This window comes from Pseudorasbora parva, chromosome 3 (assembly GCF_024679245.1).
Source record: "Pseudorasbora parva isolate DD20220531a chromosome 3, ASM2467924v1, whole genome shotgun sequence".
Lineage (NCBI taxonomy): Eukaryota > Metazoa > Chordata > Actinopteri > Cypriniformes > Gobionidae > Pseudorasbora > Pseudorasbora parva.
In genome coordinates, this window is record NC_090174.1 from 20,035,938 (window position 1) to 20,055,388 (window position 19,451).

The window sequence follows — 19,451 nt, forward strand, 5'->3', positions numbered from 1 at the left end:
GCATTTATCTGAAATATAAAGCTTTTACAACTTTATAAATGTCTCTACCATCACTTAATTAATTTTTAAGGCATCATTGCTGAATAAATGTATTCCTTTCTTTGTTTACCCACCCCCTACCCCCGGTATTACAATGAGGAGCAAATCAAATTATAATGATTTCTGAAGGATCATGTGACACTGAAGACTGGAGTAATGATGCTGAAAACGTCTCGGGTTATGTCTATAACCCTTGTTCCCTGAGAGGGAACAAGACACTGCGTCGTAAAACGACTCTTTTGGGGAACGCCCACAGCGTGACGCATCTGAAGCATGAATGAAACTAAGACTACGTCATGAAGCAGTAAGTGACGGCATACCCGGAAGTATAAAGGGACGCCACATCACAATAGCGCTAGCCTTTTCACGATGAAACAAATCACTCCCAGGCATGGAGAGGCGTGGCAAGGCGACAAAGTGTCTCGTTCCCTCTCAGGGAACAAGGGTTATAGACATAAATCGAGACGTTCCCTTCTCGAGGGATCTCCCACTGCATCGTAAAACGACTCTTTTGGGGAACGAGTACCCACTATGCCACAACGACCCATGCCTGCCCTAGTGTGAAGCTGGAACACTTAGGACGAGAGCACCCTAGCGCCTGGCGTCGCAGGGAGATGCAGACTATAAAACCTAATGAAAGTGTGTGAGGTAGCCCAGCCGGCAGCCTCACAGATCTGTTTCAGGTCCTGAAGCGGGACCCCCATTTGAAGGGCCCGAAAAGCCCCTTGTGGAATGCGCCCTCAAGGCTAAAGGTGAAGGCAAGCCGCGCACCTGATAGGCCAAGGCAATAGCCTGGACGATCCAATTGCTGACCGTCTGCTTGGTCATGGGCAGACCCCCCTTAGGAGACCCGAAACACACTAACAGTTGGTCCGACCTTCTCCACTGCGAAGACTTCCACAGATAAATTTGCAGTGCTCTGACCGGGCAGAGCAGATGAAGTCTCCCCTCTTCAGTTGACACATGAGGTGGAGGATGAAATGCCTGCAGGACCGTAGGCCGTGCCACATTAGATGGCACCTTAGGCACATAGCCCGGCCTAGGATGCAAGATGGCCTTAACCCTGCCGGGGGCAAACTCCAGGCAAGTCGGCGTTATAGCCAAGGCCTGGAGGTCCCCCACCCTCTTAAGCGAGGTGATCGCAAGGAGCAGCGCCACCTTAAACGTCAGCGCTCGATCTGTTGCCGACTCAAGTGGTTCAAAGGGGGCCTCAGCCAGCCCTTCAAGTACCACCGCCAGATCCAGGCTGAGTCGCAGGCCTCATCCTCCAGGTACCGTCACTTATAGGAACATGGAAAGCCGTAATGGCAGCCACGTACACCTTAAGTGTGGACGAGGTAAGCCCCGCAGTGAAGCGATCTTGGAGGAACTCCAGCACTGAAGCCACTAGGCAGTTACCTGGGTCCACCTCACGCTCCCTGCACCAAGTGGAAAATACATTCCACTTTAAGCCATACAACCTTCTCGTGGAAGGAGCCCTGGAACTGAGTATGGTCTCCACTACACCTGCCGACAGGCCAGCCTCTACTTAAGCTTCCACAGCTCTGGCTGGGGGTGAAATATTGTGCCCCCTGCCTGAGACAGCAGGTCCCTCCTCAAAGGGATCTGCCATGGAGGACCTGCCAGCAGTGCTATGATGTCTGATAACCATACTTGGGCCGGCCAGTACGGGGCTACTAGGAGTAGACTGATTCCGTCCTGCCGGACCCTCTCCAGAACTCAGTCTGTACCCCTTTTCTACAGTGCGCAGGGCCCATGTCGACACATTCGACAGGCGTAGCCACGCCTGGAAAAAATCTACCAAGGGTATACCGTTCTCAACCCCCTGAAGTGGCTGCCCGGCAGGGAGAGGTCGTGGACGATTTTCAGTGTTCGAACACCATCGCTGCCTGCCCGAAACCCCTCGGGGCGGACGAGGTAGCGCGCATAAGCTGGAAACCGATGTGGCCCGAAGCGTCATTGATGGCGGGATTACCACATCGATTTCCAGAGGGCTCCGCAGAGAAAACGGCATCAGCCGCTTCTCCCCAGAGGGGACAGCCCTCAGAGGTCCTACCACGGCTAGGACCTCTTTCCCAAAGCCTTCTTAGCCTGAAGGACAGCCCTCAGGTCACTCCTTCTGCTGAGCCGGCTTCGGGCGAGAACGCCGCCTCTGTTGCCAAGCTCCCTGGGGAGGGGCTCTAGAGGCGACACTCTCCTTTTGTACCTGCCGGTATGAGGAGCTTGATGACGGCTGGGGCTGGTCGGTTTTAGGACCAGCCCCTTTAGACTTGGAGCGGCGAGGGATAAACTGCTGAAACGCCGCAGATTGCCTCCTCGTCTCCTGATACCTGTCAACAACCGTGTTGACAGCCTCGCCGAACAGGCCAGAAGGCAAAAGAGGAGCATCAAGGAGGAAAACCTTATCCTTCTCCTTGATGCCCGACAGATTCAGCCATAAATGCCTCTCCGTAGCCACCATATCTGACATGGAGCGGCCCACAGCGCGGGCCATCTCCTTAGTGACCCTGAGAGACAAATTTGTTGCTCTGCGGAGCTCAGCCACATCCTCAGGTGTGGGTCCCTCGCCCTCATCCAAGTCTTTTAACAGGTCGACCTGGTATGCCTGCAACAATGCCATGGTATGCAGAGATGCACCAGCCCGAACAGCCGCAATATATGCCCTGCCCACCATCACCGATGTATCTCTACACGGCTTGGTGGGCAGGACTGGGTTTTTTAGGGAAAACGCAGCATCGGGAGAAAAATAACTGGCCAAAGCCTCCTCCACCCGAGGCATCCTCCCGTAGCCATTCTCTCCTGCCCCCATGATGCTGAGCACATCCACATCCTCAGATGCAGACAGCTCAAGCATCGGACCCTCTCCTCGTGCAGAAGAAGCCGCATCGCGGGCTTCTGCACGGGGAGGAAGGGCATTAGAACTGTCTGATGATGATTGGGAAAGTGCCTCAGCAGTCACAATCTCACCAGCCAGTTCCTGTTGCGATCCCCACTATCTAAGCCGCCTGAACCTGAACCGCGGGGAGCGCGAGTTTGGCCGGCCTCGTCAAACACGGCCAGGCGAGAGCGCAGCACTCTGATGGGGAGTTCTTCACAGTGCTCGCAGTCAGTTCCCTCGAGAGCTGACCGAGCGTGCTGCGCTTCCAAACAGTTCACACACATTGAGTGCGTGTCCCCACCTGTGAGATAACAAGGGCAGGGGTACACACACTTCCTGAACTGTTCACTCGTCATTCTACTCATTTAAAATATTTAAATCAAACACAGTCTCTCGTCTCATACACACACACACACAGAGCATTTGTTGAAGAGCGAAAAGCTAGCGCTATTGTGATGCGGCGTCCCTTTATACTTCCGGGTATGCCGTCACTTACTACGTCATGACGCAGCACCAATCAGGATCGGTCTTAGTTTCATTCATGCTTCAGATGCGTCACGCTGCGGGCGTTCCCCCAAAGAGTCGTTTTACGACGCAGTGGGAGTTCCCTCGAGAAGGAAACACACCTTTAAATCACAGGATAAATTACACTTTAGTATATTCAAATAGAAAAAAGTTATTTACATTTTGATAATATTTCACAATATTACAGTCAACATTACTTTTTTTATTCTTAATAAAATAAATGCAGCTTTGGTGAAGATACTTATTTCAAAAACAATCAAAATAGTCGTTTCCAAAATTGTGTGTGTGTAGGCCTACAGTTTACAATCTCAGGGCTGTCTTCTTTTAGACATTATGCTCTCTTCCCCACCCTTCTCATGTGGTGCTGAATAGATTTCAGCAGTAAAGAGAGAAAGCATTCGTGGTGATGGTTTTTCTCTCTTTACCTGACATTTTATAGTGCTGTTTGTTCATCCACGGGCAACCGAACCGATGCTTCAACCACCAAAGGCATAACCATAGACCGTAAAAAAAATGTGACGTGATGATGCTTGATTTGTGAAATGCTCAAGTGACGTGTCTACTCACGTGCAGCGATTGTTGCCAAGTGAATTAATTCCCAGGGATCAATACCCACTAATATACCATTCCATTTTAATTTTTCTTTGACTCTTTTATATTTTTCCGCGGCCACGGTACTTTATAATTGTAGCCCAAAAAAACGCAACCTGCAGCTCCGTAATTTTTCCCGCAACTCCTTTTTTAAAATAGCCCAATTGTGCGGGAAAACCGCGACCCTGGCAACTATGCCAGGCGGCAAAAGACAGGTTGGGTCAAACCATTCTGGCATGGGGGAGATTCTGGGTTTTTAGGATAATGAAATTGAATAGCCTACTGAATATAAAATTAATTTTATGAACTTATACTTATATTTTCCTGAAATATATATGAAATAATTATTTTAAAGGATTTTTGCATGGATGCTACTTTTTAAATATATGTAGGCTATATTTTAAAATCTCACGTACCACCTGGAGTGCCTTCATGTAACCCCAGGGGTACGCGTACCCCTGTTTGAGAACCACTGCCCTAGTAGAATATATCGGTGCATGGTCATCCCTCCCGAATATTTCTGCTTGGGCCCTGCGTACAGTGGGAAGGGGGTACAGACTGCAGTTCAGGGTTCCACCACCGAAATTCAACGGTGTGGTCCGGACTGTGGTCCCCCCGGCCCAGAGGCAGGTTATGGAACAGGAAATACACTCCTTACTGGTCAAGGAGTCTATAGAACAGATCCCTCCGCCAGACAGGGAGTCAGGGTTTTACAGCCGGTACTTCATTGTTCCCAAGAAGGATGGGGGCTTGCATCCAATAATAGATCTAGTACTTGAATCAGTCTCTGAGGAGATTCAGACATTATGGAAGTTAATCCAAGTTACGGGAGCTTCGCTTATTGAGATTTGTGAAGTGGCGGGTTGGGCCAACCCTCACACCTTCATAAGGTTTTATAAGCTGGATCTCCTGGCTACGCCGGGGGCTAGGGTGCTCGCGTCCTAAGTGTGCCTGGGGGGGCCAGCTTCACACTAGGATGGGCGTGATACGGTATGGCATTGTGGGTATTCGTTCCCCAGAGTGTCGTCACTCGATGATGCAGTGCGAGTTCCCTCGATAAAGGGAACGTCTCGGGTTATGTATATAACCCTTGTTCCCTGAGAGGGAATGAGACACTGAGTCTCGTCGCTACACCTTCATGTAGAGTGCCCACTTCATCGCAAAGGCTGTCTGTACTATGTGACGGCGCCTTCTTATAGCTTCCGCATATGCCGTCACTTACTACGTCATGAGCACCAATCAGATTGGTGGCAGATGTCATTCATGCTTCATAGACGTCACGCCGAGGGCGTTCCCCAGAGTGTTGTCACTCAACGACGCAGTGTCTCGTTCCCTCTCAGGGAACAAGGGTTATATACATAACCCAAGATGTTTTACTATCCTACTGGGGACATTTGTTCCCCACAATGTAATATACACAAGGGCACACACACACAAACACACACACACACACACACACACACACACACACTACCCCTGCCCCTGCCCCTGCCCCTGCCCCTAAACCTACCCATCACAAGAAACATTCTGCGTTTTTACATTTTCAAAAAAACATAATTTAGTATGTTTATAAATCCATTTACAGTGTGGACACACACATAATGGTTCATTTCGGTGTAGACATACACGTGGAATCACGCAGCGTAGACATACACGCGGAATCACACGGCGTAGATATACACGCTGAGATGATGGTTCGTTTCGGCGTAGACATTAAGGCTGATAGGTCAAAATGCGTATGCCACTTGGCTTTAGAAAGTATGTTTACGCAAAGTCATGGAGTCATGTTGAACCAACATTTATTCAGACACCGGCTATATTTTATGTAAGTGAGGAAAGCAAAATAAAGTAAACTGTGACATATTATACCCCAAAAGTCTTTCTATAGGGGACTACCAGAAATTTAGGACCAAAATTATTCAGACACTTTGACCTGATCATGTTTTGTTAAAAAAAAAAAAAAAAAAAAATCTCATGCTCACTTTAAAATCATAAACTCAGTATGCTCGCTATACTGTCTATGTCCAGAAAGGTAATAAAAACATCATCAAAATAGTCCATATGTGACATCAGTTAGTTAATTAGAATCTCTTGAAGCATCGAAAATACATTTTGGTCCAAAAATAACAAAAACGACGACTTTATTCAGCATTGTCTTCTCTTCCGTGTTTGTTTTTAAACCTCAAATAAAGATTAAAACGGTCATGAATCAGCGGATTGATTCATGATTCGGATCGCCAATGTAACGTGATTTCAGGATTTTGGCAGTTTGACACGTGACATGAAAATACTAAAGGTGTCTGAATACATTTTGGTTTAACTGTATCTCAGGACTTATGTAAAGATTTGTAAAAGGGGGAAAAAAAACTTTTGTGATCCAACAAGAATGTCTTACTACTTTTGATTTGGAAATTTTTTTTTTTTTTTTAAATGCTCCAAACGTAGAAGTAAGTTGAAATGTTTTAATGAATATACATCTAATATTTGTCAGATAAATTTGTAGAAAATAATTAAAACCATTTATTTTTGTTTTCAGAACAAGACACACAGAAGAAGGCACAAGGGTTTTATGAGGATACCTGCACACCCAGGAGACAAAGGCCACAACATCCAGCTGAAGTGCCAATGAAGCCTGTATTAAATATCCAGCACTTCACACACACCCATGAGCTTCATCCAGGCAAAAAAGACAAACTCCGATTGGAGAAAAGCCATCTTAAGCCTAATGAGCAAGATGACATAAAAATAACAAGGGTGGTCAATAGCAGTGCAACACCAGATACCACAGCTCTAAATGTACAGAATAATCAGAGACTGCACAGTGTGCTAGTGTTTAACAACAACCACAATATCTATGACCAGGATGCAGGGGGGCAATGGAAATCATCTTTTCCATACTCCAAACCTGATAAGAAAAATGTAGACCACAAGCTTCCTGAACAAAAAACTCAGATATGTATAAATGATTCTGTCACAGACAATCCACTTATGGAAAACTTGATTCTGGAAACGGAAATAAGAAAGGCTGAGGATAGTCTATCTTGTGATGTCAGTCTGTCGGAGATAGATGAAAAGTCAGAGGCAATTTCGTTTCATAGCGAAGCACTCGCTTGGTCTGAGGAAGATAGGGACTGTCTTGATGAAGAGAAGACTGAGGCAGCTCAAACAAGTAGTTGCTTTTTGGTTTTTGCAGAAAAGTACACTATGGTACCAGACGATTTTCAGCTTTATGTGAACAATAAACAGGAAGGACGCTGTACACCGCCACATTTTGAAAGACAAACGACTGGAGAGTCTACCTTGTCAGAAATTCTCTCTCCTGTAGATGAAGTTTTGTCTTACGGAAGTGCAGAACTCCCTCCATCTGCTAAAGGAGGAGCCGCATCAGGTCTTGACAGGTATGGCTGTCCTTCTCCCCCTCCTGCCTTTGAGATTATTACATGGACCAGTGAGGAGGAACTTCCAGCTCCACCTGATTCTGTGGAAGATCTCTCCATTAACAGCGAGAACATCCCTCCTCTCCCTGTGGACTTTTCTCTGAAAAGAAAAGAGTCTCTAAGTCTAGGCTCTAACAGTCTGAGGGAAAAGGAGGGAAAAGATGATACTAATGGAGCTCTATATGAGGATGCTGATGAAAATGACTGTTCAGAAAATACTAGCTCACTTCCTGAAGATGTGAGAAATGAAATCTCAGATCCATTGTCCTCCTTTCAGATTGGAGACAGAGTTCTTGTGTGTAACTCTAGACCGGGTGTGCTGAAATATAAAGGCCTTACAGCATTTGCCAATGGTTTGTGGGCTGGTGTGGCTTTGGACAACCCAAATGGAAACCACAATGGAACATTTAGAGGTGTGACGTACTTTAGCTGTGACAAAAGTCACGGTGTCCTTGTCAGAGCTGAGGACATCACTCATGTACACAGAGAACATAGTAGTGATGTAGAGACAGGGGTAGATGAAGATCCCTTTTCAGATGATGAGCCACCTAGCGCAAAGAGAGACAGACAACAGATAGACACATCATTGGCAGATAGACAAGGAGGACATATTCATAGTCAGTGTCCTCCTAAAGATGAGATTATACTGACAATCACCACATGCACACGAAAAAAAGAACCTCAGGAAGACACATCTGATCAAGAGAGGAACCTTTCACATCTCTCTGAAATGCCCTCACCAAGAGTAAGTAATATCAAAAAAATTTAAAAGCACAGTATACTCAAAAATTAACATTTCTGGCACCATTTACTCACCCTCATTTCATTCCAAACCCATATGAATTTCTTTCTTCTGTGAAACCTCAGAGATGTTCAGCTGAGAGTTACTACTGGGGGGGGGGGGGGGGGGGGTAATTGATCAGATTTATATTACAGATATTTGTGTTACAAAATATTTCTATTTTAAATCAATTCTGTTATTTTGACTATTGAAATTATGCATCTTTGCCATCAGGAATACATTACAGCGGTTAGTTCACCAAAAATTGAAAATTATCCCATGATTAACTCACCCTAAAGTCATCCTAGGTGAATGACATTCTTCTTTCAGACAAATACAATCATTGTTATATTAAAAATCTCCTGGCTCTTCCAAGCTTTAAAATGGGAGTGGCTGTTGGTCTGTTTTTGAAGTCCATAAAAATGCTCCACACGACTCCGGGAGGTTAATAAAGGCCTTCTGAAGCAAATCAATGCGTTTGTTTATAAAGTTTTAAATACAGATATTTTTCTTAAATAAATAATCTTCCGGCTAATCGCCTTCTGTATTCAACATACAGAAAAAGCATAAACATTTTAAACTTTGAGAGGTGCGGGTGCTACACTTTTTCTGTATATATAAAAATATGGATATTTTTATTACACAAACGCATCAATTAACTTCAGAAGGCGTTCATTAAACTCGCGGAGCTGAGTGATGCAGTTTTATGATGGATATAGATGTACTTTTATGTGCCAAATTGTAATCATATTTTACAATATTGCGGTTTTTGCTGTATTGGTGGGCATAATTATTTTTAGATGGATTGTATTCAGTTTTATTGTCATTGTCCTGAGTAAAAAACACAGAGTCAAAGAGATGTAGTTAAGTATTGGGACACCCCTCCAAATCATTGAATTCAGCTGTTCCAATCACTTCCATGCCTATTGGTGTATAAAATTAAGCACTAGGCATGCAGACTGCTTCTATAGACATTTGGCCCAAGAATAGGTCAGTCTTAGAAGCTCAGTGAATTCAAACATGGTACTGTTGCCATCTGTGCAGTCCATTCATGAAATGTCCTTGTGTACTAAATATTCCACAGTCAACTGTTGTATTATAACAAAATGGAAGCAATTGGGAACAACACCAACTCAGCCATGAAGTGGTAGGCCACAGTGAATAGAAGTCACTAATTTTTTTATAGACCTCCAAACTTTGTGTGGCCTTTCATGGAAGCCTTAAATCCAAGCCTTAAATCACCAAGTACAATGCAAAGCTTCAGATGCAGTGGTGTAAAGCAGGCCTCCACTGGACTCTAGAGCAGTGGAGAAGTGTTCTCTGGGGGGACGAATCACGCTTCTTTGTCTGGCAATCTGATGAACAAGTCTGGGTTTTGGCGGTTGCCAGAAGAACGGTACTTGACTGATTGCATTGTTGTAGGTGTAAAGTTTGGTGGAAGGGGATTATGGTGTGGGGTTGTTTTTCAGAGGTTAGGCTTGGCCCCTTAGTTCCAGTGACACGTAAAGCTTTTGGACAATATCATACTCCCAACTTTGTGGGGACAGTTTGGGAATGGCCCTGTTCCAAAAGGACTGCACCCCTGTGCACAAAGCAAGGTCCATAAAGACATGGATGAGTGAGTTTGGTGTGGAAGAACTTGACTGGCCTGCACAGAGTTCTGACCTCAACCCAAAGAACACCTTTGGGATGAATTAGAAACTGCAAGTCCTCCTTGTCCAAAATCAGTGTATGACCCCACAAATGTGCTTCTAGAAAAATGGTCAAAAATTCCCATAAACACACTCCTAAACATTGTAAAAGGCTTCTCAAAAGAGTTAAAGCTGTTATAACTGCAAAGGGTGGGCCAACTCCATATTAAACCCTACAGATTAAGAATGGGATTTCATTAAAGTGCATGAAAAGACAAGCGTCCCAAAACTTTTAGCAATATAGTCAAAATATTGCATATAAAATATGAATAATGTATATAAATAAATAATGTATATAAAATATTATCTCTTCATCATGTGGGTGGGACATATTAGGCATCAAGTGAACATTTTGTCCTCAAAGTTGATGTGTTTGAACCAGGAAAAATGGGCAAGCATAAGGATTTGAGCAAGTCTGACAAGGGCCAAATTGTGATGGCTAAATGAATGGGTCAGATCATCTCCAAAACTGCAGCTTTTGTGGGGGGTTCCCAGTCTGCAATGGTCAGTATCAGTCCTGTGTGGTCCAAGGAAGGAACAGTAGTGAACCAGCAACATGGGGCCAGCATGGGTGGCCATGGCTCACTGATGCATGTGGGGAGTGAAGACTGGCCCATGTGGTCCGATCAAACAGACAAGGCACTGTAGCTCAAATTGCTCAAGAAATTGCTGGTTCTGGTGGAAATGTGTCAGAATACACAGTGCATCACAGTTTGTTGCGTATGGGGCTGCATAGCCACAAACCAGTCAGGGTGCTCATACTGACCCCAGTCCATTGCTGAAAGCTCCACAACAGTGAGCACGTGAGCATCAGAACTGGACCACGGAGCACTGAAAGAGGGTGGCCTGATGAATCACATTATCTTTTACATCACATGGATGGTCGGGTGCGTGTGCAACACCTACTTTGGCACCAAGATGCACTATGGGGAGAAGGCAGTGTGATGCTTTGGGCATAGAAACCTTGGGTCCTGCCATCCATGTGGATGTTTCTTTGACACGTACCACCTATCCAAAGCATTTTTGCAGAACATATACAAGCTTTCTTGGAAAAGCTATTCCCTGGTGGCTATGGCCTTTTTCAGTGGGACAGTGCACACTGGCACAAAGCAAAAATGGTTCAGTAAGGGTATGAGAGGCACAACAATGAGTTTGAGGTGTTGACTTGGCCTCCACACACGCTGTGTGCACTATATAGTATATGTTGCCCTATTGTCTCTTATCCTTGGGACTTATTGTCTTTTGAGTGGTTACAGTCTTTTTTGTTTACAGTCACTGTAAACTTTTTATTGTTCCATGTATTCTATTTTTATACTGTATGGCTAGAATGATCATAAACTAAATTTTAAATGTCTGTTAATTCCTCACACAATGTGCAACTTCAGAAAACGTATAAAATAAAAGGCATATGTACTGTACTGCTTTATTAGTGGTTTTTGTCCTTATTGGGACTTGACAGCTCTGTGTGATTTCTTTCTGTGGAAAAGAGCATGTGTTTTGCAGAAGGAAGAAAAGCATACAGGTTTGGAAAGAATTAAATTATGAGTGGGGTTCACTGTTGTTGTCACAAACTTAGTCATGTTAATCATATAGCAGAATGGCAATTTTATCTATCACTAATCTCTTGTATTTTACAGCCTCATGTGGATGCTAAACTGACAGAAGAGCTGGATAAAGATGCTCAGCATACCAGAAAGACACAAAGAATTAAATCATTGCATGACAATCAATCTACAGATACTGTAAGTTGGCAAAACCGCATTTAATGTTTTAACAAAGGATAAAATATCTGTAGACTAATATGCATGGAAACAATTTTACTGTTTCCAAACTTTTCATTTTTTGACATTCAGGATGAAAGAAAAGGTGAGGATGGTTATTTTATGCCGTGTGTCTTGGACCAGTGGCATCAGGCCCAACCCAACACACCATCAAAGATAAAGGTGCTGCCTCATGAAGACAGTATCGTATGCAGATTAGTAGATGCTGCAGTGGAAATTCTGTGCAGCCACGCAAATGAAGACACTCTTGACCTTTATGAAACGCCAAGCTATCTATTAGATGATGACAGTCGCAAACATTATCGAAAGGTTAGTCTATGGAATGTATAACAAACAACTATACACATGCTAAATGAATGAGATACTCTCATGTAAGCCTTATTCATTTTACACCGTAGGTGATCTTTCAGTTAACATCTGATGTCCTTCATGAGATTTTGGGTGATCTGTTAAGGACCAAACCTGCCCAGAATATAGATGATCAATCTGTAACATCAACTCTGCAATCAAGTAAAATTTCAGTCACATTTTTAAAGGTAAAGGGATTTTCAATCAGTTGTATAAACTACTCAATAATATTCATGGTGATTTTTCTTTTTTCTTTTTTATATATAATATTGTCCAGGTACTTTTAAGCTGAGATACACTCACCTAAAGAATTATTAGGAACACCTGTTCAATTTCTCATTAATGCAATTATCTAATCAACCAATCACATGACAGTTGCTTCATTGCATTTATGTAAAAGAAATCTATCTGCATTTTCAGAAATAAAAGAACATTAGCAAATGACTCGTTACGCAAGTACGCTACCACCACTGTTCACAAACATTCAATGCAATAAAAGGAGGTTTTGAAATTTAAATGATTATATCTAGATATAATCAACACAATACTTCTTTGCGACTTTAAAACATTATTATTATTATTATTATTATTATTATTATTATTATTATTATTATTATTATTATTATTATTATTATTATTATTATTAGTCCAATTTGTATTTGAGTCCATTTTTAACAAAATGCAACCAAAATGTAATATTTCCCTAAAGGTACAAGTTTAAGAGCCGGTAATTGAAAAATACTGAATATTCTAAATAATAATTTGTGGTTATGGCCATAGCATCTTGCAGTTGATAGAGATTTGAGGGATGCACATCCAGGGCAGGAAGCTCCCTATCAATATGGGCCAACATTTCTAAAGATTGCTTTCAGCACATTGTTGAATCAATGCCACATAGAATTAAGACAGTTCTGAAGACAGTATTAGTATGGTGTTCCTATTAATTCTTTTGGTGAGTAGATGTAAACATCAATGCCACATTCAACCACTCTAGACACGTTGACGCATCTGCCATCTTGGAATTGTGAACACTTCAGATACTGTTGCAATTTACAATAAAAAAAAATCTAGATCCTATGAACGTAATCTGCTTAAGTCTATTTTGGATATGGATATTCATACATGCATATAACTATGGTTGCAGACGCACAGTCAACTTTCTCTTCAGTGTTCATAAACTGGCTTTGACCTTTCCAATATGGCAGACAGCTTATGTATAGCAGTCCATAGAAACAGTCACTAATGAGGCATCTATGTGTGTGTGTGTATATATATATATATATATATATATATATATATATATATATATATATATATATATAATTTTAAGCTTTTAAGCACTGTATATTTGAATATGTTCAGAGTGTTAATCTAAGGTTATTTGCAGGCTGCAGTGAGAAAAGAGATACAGAAAATTCTGAATTTAGAGCGAAATGAACAACAGATGACAGAGATGCTCCAAAAACTGTGCAAATACTGGTATGCCAAGAGAGACAGAGTGGACTTTATACTGGTGTGTGTAAAGGCACTCCTACAATAATATGCTTGCTTATGAAATTAGTGGTCTTGATAACTTTAGCTCAAATATTATTTAAGACTGCAATAAATAATACAACTGAAAATTCCACATTTTGTCTTTTTATCTACCTCTAGATTCAAGAACTTCATAATGAGGAGAAAACTTGGCTAGACTACAGAACTGACCAGTACACTGTGAAAATGCATCTGACTGAAGAGATTTTCAGCCTTCTTTTGGATGACACAATATTAACCCTAAATCATATGCACATTTCAACATAAAAAAACAAGTTCTCTTTCAGTCAGTCACGTTCAACGTACATCGGAACGGACCGAAGATTTGGGGATTGGTTTGACAGACCAATCTACTTTGAGTGTTAACTAAACGAGCCAATGAACATTGGCATGCGGTTCACGCATTCCATGCTTCTCCCCGCCGTGTGAGTATAAATAAGGAAGTGGATGCACTGCATCTTTGCTTTCTGGTCTGGAGCCGATTGCTGTTCCCTTTGTTGGTCGTAATTGTTTATACGAATAGGTGTTTCTTGATGAGTCTGCTCTTTGGGAGGATGCTCTTTCCACTGTTGTGCAGGTGAGAAAGTGTAATCAGGTTACAGTCAACAAAAAACAAGCCGGTCTGCTTCTGCCTCCCCAATGGCGGTGTGGCTAAGCGGTACGTGGAGCTCCCCCCAGTGGAGCGATATGTGGCGATGCAACTGTGTCCCAAAAGTAATCTGCATCTCCCCTCTAGAGTATGTAAATTCGGACAAGGCTTACACAGCTTGCGAAGAAGCAACTTCTGCTCTGCATGCCATGGCTCTTCTGCAGGTCTAACAGGCCAAAGCGTTTACAGGAATTGCACAAGGGTAGTTCCGACCAAGGGGTAATTTGAAGTAACTCCATACGGCCTAGCAACATGGGGGAGAGGACACTGACGTTGTCTGTTCGCCATAGTGGTTCTCCACCCACAAATCATGTTACTGCACATTTAGATTTAGATTTTTTTTTTCTTCTTATGACTGTGACGAGTCAAACAGTCAGAGCTACAATTGGGACTGTTATTGATTGCTAGCTGGCAGCCACTGAGAGGAAGTTGTTCAACGTTCGCGTTTTCCACCGCTTCTCTGCTGTTTTTGTTTGAATTGTTGCGGCTGCTCTCTCTTTTGGGTGTCGGCTGCTCATTGGGGGTCTCCCTCGGGCTCGCTCGTGGCTGAGGGTGCCGGTTGATTGGCGGTGTTTGCACTGGCCCAGCGTCATCAGCATCCGGCATAATGTTGAGATGTTCTGCTGCGCCGCTGTTCCGTCTTGCATTGCAGCTGTGGAACGGCTTGGACTTCTGCGCTGACCCCAGTGTGTCCACAGAAGTGCCCGGAAAACTTAGTTTGCCTCCTGCATAATGCTGCAGCGATCCCCTCCATCTGGTCTTCAGCTGTCATGCCACGACAACGTCATCAGGACACTGCCGAATTGGGAATATGCAGCAACAGAGCACTGGGAGAAATGTAAAACATGGAGTGGACCAGAGTGTGCTTTGGAACTTTCAGACTTTCACCATCAGCTCTTTTTTTATTTATTTTTTTGTTCAGAAAAACTTTTAACTGTTATGTGTTGGTTGATTGTTTGTATTATTCTATATTTTCACTTGTTAATATTTGTTTTATTATTTATTTATTTATTTGTTTGTTTGTTTGTTTATTTATTTATTTGTTTTTTGTTTTTTTTGTTTTTTTGTTATAGCCCATGGTCGTTTCTACAGACAGGAGTTCCCCTAGAACATGTTTGCAGGTATCCAGGTATGCTGAGGTGCCTCTAGCACCTCCTTAGTCCATTCTTCTGAGGAAGGACCTGTTTTTTTAGAGACAAGTACCATTTAGCACCCGTGTCCAGACTTCTGGAAACTTCATATCTGGTCCCTGGATGGGACGTGGAGGTTCGTGGTGACCCACCCCAGTCGGTGGTAAACACCATTACTTCCACTAGAGCCCCCTCTATGAGGCGCCTCTATGCATTGAAGTGGAACCTGTTCAATAAGTGGTGTTCTTGGAACACTGGAAGGGCCAGCAGCCCTGGGTAAGGCCAGCAGCAGTTGGTAGATCCCCAATTCGTCAGTCAGTTCCGACGTACGCAGAACGTGACCGACTGAAAGGTAACGTCTCGGTTACGTATATAGCCCTTGTTCCCTGAAGGAGGGAACAGAGACAACATACGGCTCTTCAGCAAAAAAGCAAAGATCCCTTTTCGTGCAGTTCCTTATTAATATGTGGAATGCATGAACCACATGCCAGTGTTCACTGGCTCATTTAGTTAACACTCGGAGTAGATTGATCTTTCAAAGCAATCCCCAATTTGTCCGTCAGTTCCGACACATTTCTCTGTTTCCTCCTTCAGGAAACGAGGGTTACATACATAACCGAGATTAGGTTTTTTTTTTTTTTACTTAGTGGCATTTTTATATTTTGCATCTTTGATGTTGTTATTTTCTTTTTATGGGAATCTTACAAATCCTGCCAAAAACATTCACAAGTCATATTTAATATATTTCATAAATATTTTTAGCTTGAAGAAACAAGCAAAAAACCAAACAAAAAACAAAGAAACAAACAAAAACAGCTATTTTAGGACCATTAAGTTCTTGCAGCACATTTTTGCACTTTTTTGCAATTACTGTAATAACAACAAAACATAATTCTCATTACTAAAATTCAAAAGAAATAATGATATATAATTTAAATTGTAAAGTATATATATATATATATATATATATATATATATATATATACACACACAGCCATACCACCCTGTGGCCCAAGAATGGTTTCCCACTGAAGCAAGGCTGAGACTGGTCAGTACCTGGATGGGAGACCTGCTGGGAAAAACTAGGTAGCTGCTGGTAGAAGTGTTAGCTCACCCTGTGGTCTGTGTGGGTCCTAAAACTTCAGTATAGTGATAAGAACATTATACTGTCTATAAGCACCGTCCTACAGATGAAACTTTAAACTGAGGTCCTGACCCACTGCGACCATTAAAAATCCCAAGATGTGCTTCGGGAAAAGAGTAGGGGTGTAAATTTGTCCATCATGGCCTCCTAATCATCCCCATACTGATTGGCTTCATCACCAGTCTCCTCTCCACCAATCAGCTGGTGTGTGGTCATCGTACATTGGTGATGGTTGAGGAGATTACATGTAAATTGTATATTAGTAAAAATGTAATGTATCATAGACATTTGTTTACTCTGATGCATTAAACAAATTTTTTAACAGTATTACAATAATGATAATCTAATGCAAATCGATCACCATGATAAAAAAAATGGAGATTACAAAAAAACATAAAAGTAAAAGTAATGATATATTATGAGATTTTCAGGACAAAATGTGCTTAAAGTCCCCATTAAATAATTTGTTTAGTATGAATATGTTAGCCTTTTACTAGGCTATATGTTAGCACGATTATAGTGTGCTTCAAAACAATGAAAAAGTTAGCATTTAGAAGATAAGTATTTGAAACTTACAGACTCTCACTTCCACCAATATGAATCAATGATTCTGACGACATCATTCTGCATCTCAGCTTCTCATTCGATTTTCTGTCCAGTCAAATGCTCTTGAAGCTAAAGCATCCCACTTCTGACGGTGAAGCTTACAGCTGAAATCTGTCACTTGTTCACATAATATTTTCTCTCTCTCTATATATATATATGTTGATTGGCACATAGTGCACTATATAGGGGGTAGGGAAAGATTCAGAAAGTGTAAATATGCTTTCCATTGGGGCGAATAAAGTCTGCTCCAGTCCAGAGACATGATAACACAGAACAGATAATATGCCTGAGTCAGCACAGACCACAAAACGTATTGAACCAATTTGAATTCTGATGCTGTATTTTAAAACTATATTGAGGTGATTAGGAGGAGACACGTTTAGACAGACAGCATAAGAAACAGCACTGACGGGTAAAATAAATAACACAGTGACATGTACTTTTTAAACTACACATTCTTAGCGTGATTATGTTCACTGCTTTGCTTTAGTAACAGTTTCATAAATCTAAAAGGGAAATCTAATACAGTGTGGTTCTATAATTGCTATTGGGTTTTTTTTTAAGGGGAGGAGCTGCGCAATATGTCCCGCCTTGTCTTCCTGTTTCGGTGAAAATTATGTCAATACATTGAATAATGCTGCATGTTTCAAGGCACTTCAGTGGACCTTTAATGGTCATACAATGAGATCATTAGGCACGCCAAAAAAATTATAATAATAATAATTGCATTCATTTTATGTATGCAGTATATATTCTTTTTATATTATTATTATGGAGTGAGATGTGTAAAGTTTGGTTATATGTGTGGACACATACATTATATGTTTTGTTTTTCATTTGGTTTTCATGTTTCCTTCTATTTAAGCCCTCAGTTTAGTTCGTCCAATTTTTTCTCGGTATCGTCTTTACATGGCTATCTGAGGCTGTTATGCTGATTTCTTCTTTTAGGATGGCCTTTTGTGTGTGTAAATAAACTAAGTCTGCTGTGATTGAGGTCCTCTGCTCCTCTTTCCTTGCCTGCACTGACAAAATGTGACATTAACCTTTTTTTGTGAATGTATTCTTCTTTTAATCATTCTTCTAATCATTTTATTGATTTAAGGTGAAATGTAATTAATTCTTAGCAACATTTGTGGTGAATGTTTTTTTTATTTATTTTTTATTAACAATAATAATAATATAAAGACCCGGTTTCACAGACAGGTCTTAGAATTAGCCAGGATTAGGCCTTAGTTCAATTAGGATATTTTAAGTATAATATGCCTTAGACAAAAGAAAAAAAAATTACTTGTGTGCATCTTGAGACGAAACAATGCCACTGACATAGTTTGAGATATGTCAGGGCAAGTTGCTTTCAGTTAAAACAGCTCAAACATGCTTTTTAGTCTGGGACTAACTTAAAGGGATCGTTCACCCAAAAATGTACTTACCCTCAGCCTCAGGCCATCCTGTATATGGTCTTCTTTTCAGTCCAACATGTTAAGCCCAAAAAAGTGTATCCATAAAAAAGGTAATCCACATTATAATGGATGGATGCACTTTTTTGTTCTTCAAATTTTGGGCTGCCATTCACTGCCATTTTAAAGCTTGATAGAGCCAGGATATGTTTTAATATAACTCTTTTATTTGTGATTTTTATTTGTCTGAAAGAATGTCATATACCTAGGATGGCTGGAGCGTAAGTAAATCATGGGGTAATTTTCATTTTTGGATGAACTACCCCTTTAAGTCTTGGCTGTGAAACCAGGGGAAAGAGTTTGCTTACATTAGAGTTAGCTACCACAGTGTTATGCGTCGACCATACGCAGATAGGATGCGCAAGTTAAGCGTCTGCGTTTTCATAGCGCAGTGACGAAGCTCTAGAAGACACGTCTCCACTAAATGTAGTCATCCATGGGAGCGAGCAGAATCACTCTGAATGTAGAGAACTCCTTTATGTGTGTGTGTGTCTTCAAATAGAACGGCATTTCCTCTATAACCTCAAATGGCATTTGCGTTTTGCGTTAAGATCAGTATTGTGATGGGGCTGCTGTTCGGACAGGGTACGCCAGCTCGATTGTACACCGAAGAGGATCCAGTGGTTATACTGAGCAGCGACAGCTTGAAGCAGACCGTGCTCAACTCCTCCAGCGCCTGGCTGCTTCAATTCTACTCGTCGTGGTGTGGCCACTGTATCCAGTACTCGCCTACATGGAAAGCACTGGCCGGCGACGTGAAGGGTAGGTGTATTTTGATCCTCTTCCTGTTTATTCACTCTTTAAGGAAAAACACAGTATCGATGCTTTCGCTTCAGACACACAAGTGTTTCCAAAGAATAG

At 42.0% G+C, this 19,451-nt stretch overlaps 2 protein-coding genes across 3 annotated transcripts in view; both read left to right on the forward strand.

The window, feature by feature from the left end:
* Positions 1-16,307, forward strand: part of LOC137070678 (centrosome-associated protein 350) — a 30,974-nt gene extending 14,667 nt beyond the window's left edge. Inside the window, exons 3-8 of one of the 2 annotated variants that reach the window (XM_067438027.1) lie at positions 6,570-8,215; positions 11,580-11,684; positions 11,796-12,032; positions 12,122-12,259; positions 13,459-13,584; positions 13,725-16,307. In XM_067438027.1, the coding sequence (XP_067294128.1) occupies positions 6,659-8,215; positions 11,580-11,684; positions 11,796-12,032; positions 12,122-12,259; positions 13,459-13,584; positions 13,725-13,871 (2,310 nt within the window). In that variant the 5' untranslated portion in view covers positions 6,570-6,658 and the 3' untranslated portion in view covers positions 13,872-16,307. The remainder of the gene's footprint in view (positions 1-6,569; positions 8,216-11,579; positions 11,685-11,795; positions 12,033-12,121; positions 12,260-13,458; positions 13,585-13,724) is intronic. The other variant, XM_067438028.1, reaches the window with a different exon arrangement.
* A 2,682-nt stretch (positions 16,308-18,989) lies between these two features.
* The window catches only part of qsox2 (quiescin Q6 sulfhydryl oxidase 2), a 39,499-nt gene continuing 39,037 nt past the window's right edge, over positions 18,990-19,451 (forward strand). The window contains exon 1 of the mRNA XM_067438029.1: positions 18,990-19,352. Coding sequence (XP_067294130.1) covers positions 19,118-19,352 — 235 coding nt within the window. The 5' untranslated portion in view covers positions 18,990-19,117. The remainder of the gene's footprint in view (positions 19,353-19,451) is intronic.